Source organism: Dasypus novemcinctus, chromosome 5, assembly GCF_030445035.2.
Source record: "Dasypus novemcinctus isolate mDasNov1 chromosome 5, mDasNov1.1.hap2, whole genome shotgun sequence".
NCBI lineage: Eukaryota > Metazoa > Chordata > Mammalia > Cingulata > Dasypodidae > Dasypus > Dasypus novemcinctus.
Window position 1 is genome coordinate 109230275 of NC_080677.1, and position 13950 is coordinate 109244224.

Below are 13950 nucleotides of genomic sequence, written 5' to 3' on the forward strand. Positions count from 1 at the left end.
CCAACATATTCACCTGACCTCTCACCAACCGACTACCACTTCTTCAAGCATCTCAACAACTATTTGCAGGGAGAGTGCTTCCACAACCAGAAGGATGTAGAAAATGCTTTCCAAGAGTTTGTCAAATTCTGAAGCACGGATTTTTATGCTACAGGAATAAACAAACTTATTTCTCATTGGCAAAAATGTGTTGATTGTAATGGTTGCTCTTTTGATTAATAAAGATGTGTTTGAGCCTAGTTATAATGATTTAAAATGCATGGCTCAAAACCACAGTTCCTTTTGCACCAACCTAATATTTTGGGGCACCATGGTTAGGTGCATCAATATTTATGATTGTTATTTCTTCCTGGTGGATTGTCCCTTTTATTAATATATAATGTCCTTCTTTGTTTCTTATAATACCTTTTCTTTTAAGTCTATTTTGTCCAATACTAGTATAGTTACCCCAGCTTTTGCTGTTGTTATTTTATGCATGGACTATCTTTCTGTAGCCTTTCACTTTCAATCTGTTTGTACCTTTGGCTCTAAGGTGAGTCTCTTATAGACAGCATACAGATGGCTCATCTTTTTTAATTTAAAAAAATTTTAAAAAAATAAGTTTTAGATTACATAAATGTGACATCAAAACTATAGGGGACTCCCATACCCACAGTGATTTATAGATTCAATGCAATACCAATCAAAATTCCAAAAGCCTACTTTACATAATTAGAAAAGGCAATTATCAAATTCATTTGGAAGGGAAAGTGCACCCAAATAGCCAAAAGCACTCTGAAAAAGAAGAGCGACATAGGAGGAATTCTACTGCCTGATCTTGAAATATATTACAAAGCTAGCTACAGTGCTTTGTAGCTAGCATATGCATGGTACTAGCATAAAGATCAGTGGAATAGAATTGAGAGTCCAGAATAAATCCTCATCTATACGGTCAACCAGTTTTTGACAAACTTATCAAGTCCATGTTAATGGGACAAAACAGTCTCCTAAACCAATGGTGCTGGGAGAACTGGATACCCATAACCAAAAGAATGAAGAGGACCACTATACTATATCACTCTCTATACAAGAATCAACTCTAAATGGATCAAAGACATAAATATAAAAGTCAGGACCATAAAACTACTAGAAGAAAATGTAGTAGGTGGTGGTTTCTTGGACCTTCCACCCAAAACACATGCAACAAAAGAAAAAATAGATAAATGGGACTCAAAATTAAACACTTTTGCACCTCACAGTACTTTGTCAAAAGGGTGAAAAGTCAGCTGATTCAAAATGGGAGAAAATATTTTGAAATCACATGTCTGATAAAGGTTTAATATCCATGATATATAAAGAGATGTTACAACTCAACAATAAAAAGACAAACAACCCTTCAAAAGAAATGAATAGATATCTGTCCAAAGAAGAAATACAAGAGGAAAAAAAAACCCACATGAAAAAATACTCAACATCACTAATGATTAGGGAAATGCAAATCAAAACACAATGAGATAGAATTTCAAACCTATCAGAATGGCCACTATTAAAAAGACAGAGAACTACAAGTGCTGGAGAGGATGTGGAGAGCTAGGCACAGTTATTTGTTGTTGGTGGGAATGTAGAATCGCACAGCCACTGTGGAGGACAGTCTGGCAGTTCCTAAAGAAGTTGAATATAGATTTGCCACCTGATGTTGCAATACCCTACTGGGTATATACCCAGAAGAACTGAGAACAGTGACACGAATAGATATCTGCTATGTTCATAGTGGTATTACTCATGATTGCCAAAGTTGGAAACAAGCCAGGTGTCTATCAACCAATGAATGGATAAACAGACTATGGTGTAGTAACACAATGGAATATTATGCAGCTGTTAAGAAGAAATGAATTCATAAAGTATATGACAACATGGATGAACCTGGAGAACATTATGTTGAGTGAAGCAAGCCAGACACAAAAGGACAAATACTGTATGACTGCATTACTATGAACCAAATATATTGTATAACATATTGTATAATTCAATTTATATAAAATGTAAATATAAATCAATTTATAAAGATGAAATTTGATTTATGGTTATGTAGGGCTAGGGAAGGCTTGCTAAGGGGTGTGGAGTTTTTCTCTTTGGAGTTTGAAATATAAATAATTCTAAAACTTTTTGTGATGATGAATACACACATTGTGTTATACAAAAAGTCACTGATTATACACTTTAGATAGATCGTATGGTATGTGAATATATCTCAGTAAAACTGCTTAGTAAATAAAGAAACAAATAAATACTTGTGCAAGAATAGTCAGAAATAGCAGCTCTGTACAGCAGCAGAAACAGACAGATTTAGGGGTAAAGGAGTTTCTCTGATTTTTGTTTAGTAGTAGTAATATTGAAATAATGAAATGCACCACTAATGATTGAAGTGATGAATGCAGAATTATGTGATTATACCAGATACCACTGACTGTATACTTTGGATGAATATATTCCAAAGTAAGGCCCACTGACAGGGTGTCAAATTCCTGAGATTGTCTGCCTTGACTATAGTATCCAGATGTCTAAAACCCTCAGGAGCCCTAGTGTTTGAGGCATTGTTTACTATAGTAGTCAATGAGATCCTGCTGAGCCATACATAAGTGTAACGTCTGGAATGACCTCCTAATTCACTTTGAAATCTCTTAGTCATAAAAACACACACACACACATATATAATCCATTTGCATATATATAATCCATTTGCTAGTTTATGTCTTTTGACTGGGGAGTTTAATCCAGTAACATTCAATTTTATTACTGTAAACGCAGTAGTTACTTCACCCATTTTATCCTTTGGCTTTTATATGTCACACTCATTTATATCACTCTTTTTATCCTTTTAGTTACTTTTAACGATAACCTCTTTCTGAGACTCTCTTCCAGACCTCTCTCTCCTTTTCCTATCAGCCTGCTGGACTCCCTTTAGTATTTCTTGTAGGGCAGGCCTCTTGTCAACAAACTCCTTCAGCTTAGTTTATCTGTGAATAAATTAAAACTCTTCCTCATTTTTTAAGGATAGTTTTGCCAAGTATAGAATTCTCAGTTGACAGTGTAGATTGTTTCCAATGTGCCATAGGTAGGAGACACAAAAGGCCTCCAGACTTCTCTTTGGTCACTCCCTGAATCTGTACTTTCCTGATAGATCTAGCAGATGGCACGCTTCAGTCAGCTGTTCTCCACAACCCTAAGGTGTTGCTGCACCTTTAATTCTCAGCCAACCCAGCTCCTATCAGGAACATGGTTGAGATTGAGGATGCCAGCCATGCCAGAATGGGGTGAAACTGTTGCACAGATCCCAGACCCTGCGATCTGTATTCTTTAAACAACCACCATAATCAGAACAAGGCCCAACAATTGGGCCTTGTCCACTCCCGTTTTCTTGGGAAAGGGCCACCTTTCAATAGGCTATTTGTTCCCTGCTATTCCAAGAAGGCAGTGTCTCCAAATCAGCTCCACTACCTCCTCTACCAGAAGCAGGGTTGAAACAGAAGTTGCTGGGAAACGGACTTTGGCCCAGTGGTTAGGGCGTCCGTCTACCATATGGGAGGTCCGCGGTTCAAACCCCAGGCCTCCTTGACCCGTGTGGAGCTGGCCATGCGCAGTGCTGATGCGCGCAAGGAGTGCCCTGCCACGCAAGGGTGTCCCCCGCGTGGGGGAGCCCCACGCGCAAGGAGTGCGCCCCATAAGGAGAGCCGCCCAGCGTGAAAAGAAAGAGCAGCCTGCCCAGGAATGGCGCCGCGCCCACACTTCCCGTGCCGCTGACGACAACAGAAGCGGACAAAGAAACAAGACGCAGCAAATAGACACCAAGAACAGACAACCAGGGGAGGGGGGGAAATTAAATAAATAAATAAATCTTTTAAAAAAAAAAAAAAAAAAAAAGAAACAGAAGTTGCTGATTGCTTTCTGTCCCAGTGGGTTGAAACTTTTCCTGCCCTGGCCCAAAAAGTTACCATGTCTCTAAATCAGCCTCACTCCTTTACCTGCCAAGGGTGGAGTTGGTGTAGAGGCTGCCCTGCTCTCTGAGGTGGGTGGGTTGAAACTGTCTGCACTGCAGCAAGAAAGCAACCAAACTCTGCTCAACTTCTGCTGAGTGGCAGTTTGGAGCAGAGGCCGCCACAGCTGAGGTAGGCAGGCTGAAACTGTCTACTCTCCCTGAAGAAACTGATCAAATTGCACCCAACTTCCTCTCCTGCTAGGAGCAGGGCTGGAGCTGATGCTGCCATGGTTTCCTGAGGTGGGCAGGCTGAAACTGTCCATAGTGCCCAAGAGTGATCAACCTGTGCCCAACTTCCTCTCCTGCTGGGCATGGGCACCTGAGCTGTGGCCGCTGGTGGCTTTCTAACTTGGGTGTGCTGAAACCGATCCCTAAAGTCCCACGAAGTCACTGCATCTCTCAGCTGGCTGGAATTCCTTCCCTAGGTGACTGAAACTGATTCCTTCTTTTCCAGGGATGGAATCAACTCCACTTCCACTCCTGCCAGGGGCAGAATTAAAACAAAGGCTGCCAGCTTCTTTCCGGCTTGGGTGGGTTTGGACTTTAGCTATGCTCAGAGTTGGAATCCAGCTAGCCAAATTTGCTAATCAATAGCCATTGTATTAAGTACCCCTCCCCAGCTATGCAAAAGGGAACTTCTACTTCCAGCCAGGGAGTGGCTACCCAGGTGGCCCACCCTGTCAGTGCTGGATGGGCACCAGCCTCCAGAGTGTGGAGGGAACTACTCACAGATCTTCACTGCAGACTGACAGTCTCTTCCTCCTGCTCTTCCCTGGATGGTGTATGGTGTTCTTCTGGTGTCTGGAGCCCCCCAAACAGTTGATTTAGACAGATCCTGGCTGACTACTAGCTGCTTTGTAGGATGAGTTGAATCTTAGAGCTCCCTACTTGGCTGTCATCTTGCATCCCCTCTCTATAGATTTACTTTACCTGATATTTGATATAACAAACTTTAGGGTACATCCCTGACTCCTCAAGCTTGCTTTCCAACAATATGTATTTTACTTTTTTGTTTCCCTTCTAAATGATGATGTGTGTTTACAGAGATGTTCTCTTTAGAAAGCTCTCAAGAATGGAATAAACTTTAAAAACCCAGAAGAGAGCTAAAGGTAGCATCACATCCAGTGAAATATAACACACTTAATGATACTGAATTACGCTCCACCACTTTGTATTGTAAAATTAGTCCCAGAAAACAAGAACTAAAAAACTCATAGAAAATCGCAGATAATATTAGATGGGTGCTTGCCTTTTCAAAACTTGGTGAGGATTTACTTTATTATAGGTTTAAAAAAAAGGAAAGCTAATGATAAAGGAAGAGATATTGCCAAATGTAGAAAAAGTTTAGCTTAACAACTTTTAAATGGTTTTAATCTTTGGCCTTTTCACTCTTTTCCTTTATAATGTATATACATAAATGCTATTTTATGTTTTTTAAATATATATTTTTTATTTTTAAGAGATACTTAGATTACATAAAATATTCATTAAAAAAATATAAGGGATTCCCATATGCCCCACTCCCTACACCTCCCACCCTTCCCCACATTAACAACTTCTTTCATTAGTGTGGTACATTCATTGCAATTGATAAACACATTTTGGAACACTGCCACTAAGCATGGATTGTTTACATTGTAGTTTACATTCTTTCCCACTCAATTCTGCAGGTTATGGCAGTATATATAATGACCCGTATCTGTTGTTGAAGCGTCACGCAGGACAACTCCAAGATCTGAAAATGCCCCCATAATACACCTCCTTGTCCCTCAACCTGACTTCAGCACCTCCAGAGGCCATTGTCTCCACATCCGTGATATAACTTCTTCCATTACTAGAGTCACAATAAGTCTATAGTAGAATACCAGTAAGTCCACTCTAGTCCATATTTTATTCTCCAATCCTGAGGATTCTGGGATGGTGATGTCCACTCCACCTCTAGTTGAGAGGGAGATTCTGTCCCCATAAGGCTGATGGATGGGTCTCTCTTGCTTGCAAGTTGTAGACTCTCTCAGTTCCTTGGTGTGGTAGTTGTTATATATAAATTTTAGCAAATGATAAAAACAGATCTCTGTGCACTCACTATATAGCTTTTTAAAAAAGGACATCTCCATTTTCTTTGAAGCTCTTGTCTGTGCCATTGACCCCTTTTGTCCTCCTTCCCAGAGATAATCACTATCCTGAATGTCTTTGTTTCCTTGTTTTTCCTCAAAATTTTACCATTTATGTGTGTGTGTGTGTATATATATATCCCCACACAATATACAACATTTAGTTTGTTTCTTTTGAGATTTTATATGAATGCTATCATGTTGTATGTAGTCTTCTGCAACTTGCTTATTTTGTTCAACATGATATTTGTGAAATGTAATGTATGACTGAAATTATCTCCTGTTTCCAAAAGTTAGAATTGCGGGGTTTCTAAAATATTGCATTTTCCAATTTACTAGATAATACCGCATTGTTTCCAAAAATAGTTGTACATAGGAATATATAAGGGTTTCCACTGATCCACATCCTCATCTCTCTCTCCCCGCATATATATATATGTGTGTGTGTGTATGTATTTTTTTTCTTGCATGTTTTTTGGGTAAACTGAAGTCAGTAAACTACAGGCCAAAGGTCAAATCTGGCCCTAGGCCTCTTTTTGTACAGCCTGAGAGCAAAGATGATTTTTACATTTTAAAATGTAGTTGTAAAAACCTAAACAGAGAGGAATATGTGACAAATACTGTAGTGGCCCAAAAAGCCTAAAATATTTATTATGTGGCCTTTCATAGAAAAAATTTGTCAATCTTTACCAAAATTATTCTCCCCATCATTCTAATTTATTTTAGAAACAGCTGCAAAGATGACCTTCATAACCTTCCAAGATTCCCCAAAGAGTCTAAATATCTGTTTGAATAGACAGGCTGAGTTTACTTTTTAAAAAGTCTACATGTATAGTAAGTACAAAGTAAATAGGACCAGTCATACTTAGTAGCTGAGAACTAAAGAAGAATGAAACAAACAAAACCTTCCTCCTTTCATTCTTCCAAATGAAATTTATTGTTCTTTTGATTATCTTTGATACAATCTCACTAATTCTATTAATATTCAACATGTACTGGAAGTGCTAGCCAATATAGTCAGGCAAGAAAAAAAGGCATTTGGACTGGAAATGAAGAAGAAAAACATCTATTTGCAGATGACATGATTACTTATATAGCAATAACTAAGGAATGTATATAAAAAGTATTAGAAAAAAACAAAACCAGTATTTTTAGTATGCTAGCAGCAAACAATGAAACAAAAACTCTAATAATACAGAATAAAATAGCATAAAATACTGAGGTATAAATTTATCAAAAGATCTGCAAGACTTCTAGAGTAAAAGCTATAAAACTCTGCTCAGAGAAATTAAAGAAGACCTAAATAAAGGAAGAGATATACAATATTCATGAATTGGAAAAACAATGATAAGATGCCAGATTTCTCCAAATTGATTTTTGGTTCATCACTAGCCAAATCATAATCTTAGCAGGCTTTGTTTTATAGAAATTAAAAATCTGGTTACATATTTTACATGGAAATGCAAAGGAGTATGTTAATATTGCAAAAGGACAAAGCTAGAAAACCTCCACTAGTTGACATTTCAGAGGTACCATAAATGTTACATCAATCAATACAGGTGGTACTGGCATAATGATTGATAAATAGATCAATGAAACATGATAGCCCAGAAATATTATCTATAATTATAGGTTATGTGCTTTTCAGACAAAGATGACAAAGCACTCCAATGGGGAAAGGGAAGTCTTTTCAACAAATCATGCTGGAATAACATGATATCCATATGGAAAAAACTGAATTTATACAACTCAATACACAAATATTAATTCAAGGATCACAAACCAAATGGAAAAGCTAAAACCATAAAGCATATAATAAAACATAAGAGATCATAATGACTTGGAGGTAGAAAAAAGTTTCTTAGGACACAGAAAGCAGTAAATATGGAAGAAAGAAAATGATATATAAAAATTACAAACTTCTGCTCATCAAAAGATACTGTTAGAAAGTAAATAGGCAAGCCACAGACTAGGAGAAAAACATGGTCATATTTAAACTCTCACCTTGAACTCATCTGAGATTTCAGACACAAAAGAGGATATCTGTTTCATAAGCCTGTCCACACTGCTCTCACTTCCTGTCTTGAGGAGTGTAGTAATGGCCAGGGTAGCGATGCTTCGGTTTGAGTCTGTGATCAAGTTTTCTAAGTCCAGATTGCAGGCAGTAACAGCAGAAGGGTGCTTCATTGCCACCTTGTGGAAGGGCAAGAAAAAAGAATAAGCAAACTGCTGTTATCACCACAGCACAACAAAACATTCTCTTATTAGTTCCTATAATCTTTATAATAATATCACAGTTACTTTTATTATTAAGGTTGACCTGTTTTCCTTATAGTTATTTCTATATATGCCTGTCTACTTCACTGAGAGTAGAACCTAGCATAGTAAACACTGCTCAACAAAGACTGTTAATATTGTATCATTTAGAAAATACTTCTGTATTTAAACAAGCAAATTCCAGCCAAACTAGATCATTCATGGTCACTAAGACATGTCTGTCATTCTCCTGCTTCCCTGCTTTTTTTTTTCACATTGTTCCAATTCTCTGCCTATCCCAATATTGGTACATAATCTCTTACCCATAACTTTGAATCCCTAACATTTTGCAAAGCGAAGTATTGGCATTAAAATGTATTTAATAGCAAAACATGACCTGCACTGATGTAAAACTAAGTTTTAATTTACCCCACTTAGTGAAGACAGTCATATGTTTTGTGCAGAAATATCAATGTGCCTAATGACGGGTGCTTCTTCAAGCCAACTGGGGTTAGTTTATTACATAAGAGATTATACCACATTACTTTATAAAATTTCCCAGAAAAACTGAATTCTAAGATACATCTGGCTCTAAGATTTTAGATGAGGGATTGTGGACCCAAATACCAAGATATGATTCAAATTTTAATTCTATAAAGGCTTTACCATGGCTACTCTAAACCTTTCTTTCATCCACTTGTTCATAAAATTTGTCATTAAAATGTACTGCCTTATGATTATAAAATCTTTATTTTAAAAATTTATAGCTATTTAATTTATTCTGTGTTCCATATTGTATCCTCTAGACCCTATGCTGGTCAATACAGAGCCAATAACCACATGTGACTACTGAACATTTGAAATGTGGCTAGTCTAAATTGAAACATGCTGTATGTATTAAAACTACACTGGGTATCAAAAACTTAATTTTTAAAAATATCTTTAATGATTTTTATACTGACATTTTAGATATATTAATATTAAATAAAATATTAAAATTAGTGTCATCTTTGAAAAAAATGTTAATGCGATTGCTACAAAATTTACAATTACAAGTATGATTTAGGATCAGGTGCTCTTAACCTTTTTGTTGCACGGACTCTTTTGCCAATCAGGTGAAAACAATGCACCCCTTATCAGGCCCACACTATATAGTGTATTATTTAATATATACATCACACCTGCACCAACACATCCCCACAAGAATAATGGTTTTTTGAATTTCAATTCAAGCTCATGGATCCCTTAAGAACCCCTGGCTTAGATTATGTTTCTATTGAACAGGGCTACTTTAGACTAGTATTGTTCAAAGGAACTTTCTGAAAATGACAGAAACATCCTATAAATGCACTGTTCAGTATGATATTCACTAATCACATGTGATAACTGAGCCATGAAATGTGGCTAGTGTGACTAAAGAAATGATTTTTTAATTTTAATTTATTTAAATTTAAACAGGGAGCAGGTATAGCTCAGTGGTTGAGCATGTGCTTCCCATTATAAGTTCCTGGGATTCATCCTTGGTGCCTCCAAATAAATTAATAAATTTAAATAGCCTCATGTGGCTAATGACCACTATATTAGACAATGTAATACTTGACTATAAAATGCTTAGAAGTAAGAAATGAATCATAATCTTCAGTTGATTAATGGGAAAAATGGCCATACCTAAGGCCACAAATACAAGCAAGGTGTTAAAGAAGTGATGCCCATAAATCATATCTACTATCTTGGAGAGAAACCAAATGCTTAACATTTTATGTTACTCAATCAAACACTACTGTAGCAGTCTGATATAGTTACAAGTTTTAAAAACAGATACTGGATTATGTTTGTAAACTGCTCTGTACCTGGGCATGATTACATTATGATTAGGGCTTTGATTGGGCCACATCAGTAGGGTGTTGAGTCCCCACCCACAGATAAAAGACATGGCAAAGGACAGAGTTAGAAGTTTTTGATGTTGGAGTTTGATGCTGAAGTCTTGAGCTAGAGCCCTGGGAAATAAGCACACAGAGGAAAGAGAAGCAAGCCCTGGGAAGAGATGAACTGTGAGCCCAGAAAGAAGCAAGACCCAGGAAGAAAGGAACCCAGGAAGCTTGAATCCTGGCAGATGTTGGCAACTCGTGGAAAAAGACTTTGATGAGGGAAGTAACTTATGCTTTATGGCCTGGTATCTGTAAGCTCCTACCCAAATAAATACATTTTATAAAAGCCAACAGATTTCTGGTATTTTGCATCAGCACCTCTTTGGCTGACTAATACAACTACTATAAGTTAAAAGGAAAGGGTCACCTACCTTGTTCAAGGTCCTCACAGCTGCATATCTCAAAGCTGGCTTAGGAGAGCTACAGAAAAGTTGAAGAACTAAAAAATTTAAAAAATTTTAAAAAATCAGTGAATATAGCTCATTTCATCATTTATCTTATAACTTAAAATACAGTACATAAAGAGTCGTATTCAAAACATGCATAAGAAAATTATATCACAGCATCAAAAATTCACATAAAAGAAAAACAGAAAAAGCACTTTTTATTTAGCTGTAAAACCTATCAAAGTTTGCTTTTTTGTGAAAGAATTAATATACCCATTAATATTTGAATTTAAAAGGTAGAAATATTTATAGTTATGAGAGCAAATGGACTTTTAAACAGAAGAACTTAACGGCATTAAAATGACTTGCATTCTAAATTTTGAAATTTCAGAAGTTTTATACAGGGAAATAGTAACTTGAGAAAAAGGTAAAAGAGAAGAACAACTAATATAAATTACCTGCTTATAAGCTACTAGAATGCAAAGGCCATATACACATAGTTATGGTTCAGAAATCATTCTTAATACCTATCCCGCAGACCTATGAAACTTAAATATAAAGCCACCGTCAAATACACAACTAACCTGAAACGGCAGGTGCCAACTCCCGTGCAGTACAGTTAGGAAGATGGATGATAGCTGAAGCAGCTTCATAAATAACCATTTCATGTTTATTTCGCAAGCAGCTCTCAATGAAATCAAAGAGTGGACTTTCATGGCTGTCAGTAAATATATATAGTTCATAATTTAGATATCAAAGAGCACAGGGGCAATATGCACAGCAGTTTAAAGCAGAGAGATTGAGAAGCACTTCTGGGATGGTGGAGAAAGATCTCTGAAAATCTCTTCCATAAAAGCAATGAGAACACTGGCAAGAATTGTTAAACTCAATTTTTTCAGAAGTCTGTAAATTAACCAAAGGCTTATAACAATCCTAGGAGCATTCATTCAAGATAAATAGCTAAACCTCTGTAAGGGTGGTGGGCTTTCTGGTGTTTAACTCCCTCTATTTCCATACCCTTCTCCCCAGTTCCATGGTTGCCTTGGAAACCAGCAGCCTCAGAACCATGGCAGCTGTGAAAACCTACAGCTTAGCAGCCACTGTAGGGAAGATGGGTTTGGAGCTCCCCTAAAAGCTTTATCCCCAGAGAACTGTCACTACTGACCTGACTGGCAGCTCACAGGGCTAATTTTTATTTGACCCATCTCAGAGCTCAGGTCACACAATTCCGGAGGCCATTAAACAACAGCTTTTACTAATATGGCCTCCTCAAACCTTAAAACAAGCTCAGCATCTTTTGGGCTGAAGATAGCCTATTCCCCATCTGTCTATTTACTCCAGCTAATTCATCATATTACGTAAGAGTCCTCCACTTTTCAGTGGGGGGTTCCCCAGCAGCAGGTACCAGAATCAACCCAGCAGGCCTTGCCTCTAGTGTCCCTGGGTCTGACTTTGAGTTGAGGCTCTGGCCATCATGGATACACTTCTTGTAATCTACAGATCAAGCATGCTGTTAAGTGGGTTTTTATTTTTATTTTTTTAAGGATTTTTTATTTCTTTCTCTCCCCTTCTCCCCCCTCCCCCCCAAACCACTCCCCGCCCCCGTCCCATTGTCTGCTCTCTGTGTCCATTTGCTGTGTGTTCTTCTGTGTCTGCTTATATTCTTGTTAGTGGCACCAGGAATCTGTCTCTTTTTGTTGCATCATCTTGCTGCATCAGCTCTCCCTGTGTGCGGCACCACTCCTGCGCAGGTTGCACTTTTTTCACATGGGGTGGCTCTCCTTATGGGACACACTCCTTGCATGTGGGGCTCCCCTACGCAGGGGACACCCCTGCATGGCACAGCACTCCATGTGTGCATCAGCACTGCGCATGAGCCAGCTCATCACACAGGTCAGGAGGCCCTGGGTGTGAACCCTGGACCACCCATGTGGTAGGCAGACACTCTACCCATTGAGCCAAATCTACTTCCCCTCATGGGTTTTTAGATTAAGCAACTGCCATAACGTGACCTCAAGGAACTCTCTCCTAGAGACAAATATTTGCTGCCTACTAGGCCCTGCTGGAAATGGAAGCTCTTACTGGCTCTGAGACAGTTGGCCTAGGTTCATAAGTTCCTATATGCCCTGGGTCTGAGATCCCTCTCCTGGGCAGCTTGGCATAGCCATAGAAGCCTCTCTGGTCAAATGGAAATGGTACCTTCAAGACAGGGTTAAGTCTGACATGCTGGGCCTTTCTAGGACCAGGAGAATGTGGCTTCCCCATGTTCAGCTCCTTGCCTACCTCTGAGGCAGAACTAGAGGGACCCCCTCTGTCTGTTCCCTGAGCACAGTGGGGAATCCCTTGGATTCAACTGTCTGATATGTAAATGGCATTGGTATATTTCACCAATGGTAGCACCATTACTAGTAATGGAGTATGCTGGTGGGCAGTGCCATCTACCCCACATCAGGTACATCTCTAATCTGAGATGGCATATGGGGACTGGTCCAGCTGCCTGATCTGAAGCCATCTGTCTGGCCCTCCAAGATGCCCAACACAGAGGCTCCTCCAAGGTCTGCAGTTTCACTGAGTCAAGGGTAGCCGCTAACAGCCCAGCATTTTGGTCAGGCCAATGGAAAAAGGACAAACTTTTACTACAAGGCAAACTGCTCTGGAATGCCCAAATTTGACTGGTATTGACAGATTTTTCACTTCCTATTTGGGTTACACATGTTTCTGCAAACACTCAGGCTCTCACTCCAGAGGCCCATTTTAATGCTCTTCCTGACCACTTATCCAGGATGCCAGACCCTCTTCTTAGTAGTAATAATAATAATCAGCCCAGTCCACGAAGTCCCCGACTCTGCCTTTACTACTTGACATTTGGGCATATGAAACCTCAGGACACCAAGGTGTACAGGCCCAGGTAGATCAGGCCAGGTGGTGAGGCCTACCCTTCAGGTGCTTGCTGGCTAAACCAGTGGATAAGTCTACTCTGTGATAAAACTAAGCACTGGAGCTTGGCTAGATGGCACTCAATTCCCTGTGGCTAGTTAACTTATTCCATATCGCAAACTGATTTCACAAGCCCAATGCCCCTCTTCCCTGGCCCCATTTGCTATGTTCATACTGTGGTAGATACCTACACTACCCTAATGATGGCTTATCCAACCAGACATACTAATAGGGATGCCACTTTTCAAGGCCTCACTAAGTCCATATCAGTTGCCTCTGTTTCTGTTGATAGTGGTGACTCTGACCAAGGCTCCCAC

General features: G+C 38.8%; 1 protein-coding gene across 2 annotated transcripts in view; it reads right to left on the reverse strand.

Annotated features, from left to right (window-relative positions):
• COPG2 (COPI coat complex subunit gamma 2) overlaps positions 1 to 13950 on the reverse strand; it is a 195533-nt gene that overhangs the window by 76974 nt on the left and 104609 nt on the right. For both annotated transcript variants that reach the window (XM_058297360.2, XM_058297361.2), the window contains exons 10-12: positions 11281 to 11414; positions 10682 to 10749; positions 8131 to 8319 (exon numbers count right to left, since the gene is read on the reverse strand). In XM_058297360.2, coding sequence (XP_058153343.1) covers positions 8131 to 8319; positions 10682 to 10749; positions 11281 to 11414 — 391 coding nt within the window. The remainder of the gene's footprint in view (positions 1 to 8130; positions 8320 to 10681; positions 10750 to 11280; positions 11415 to 13950) is intronic.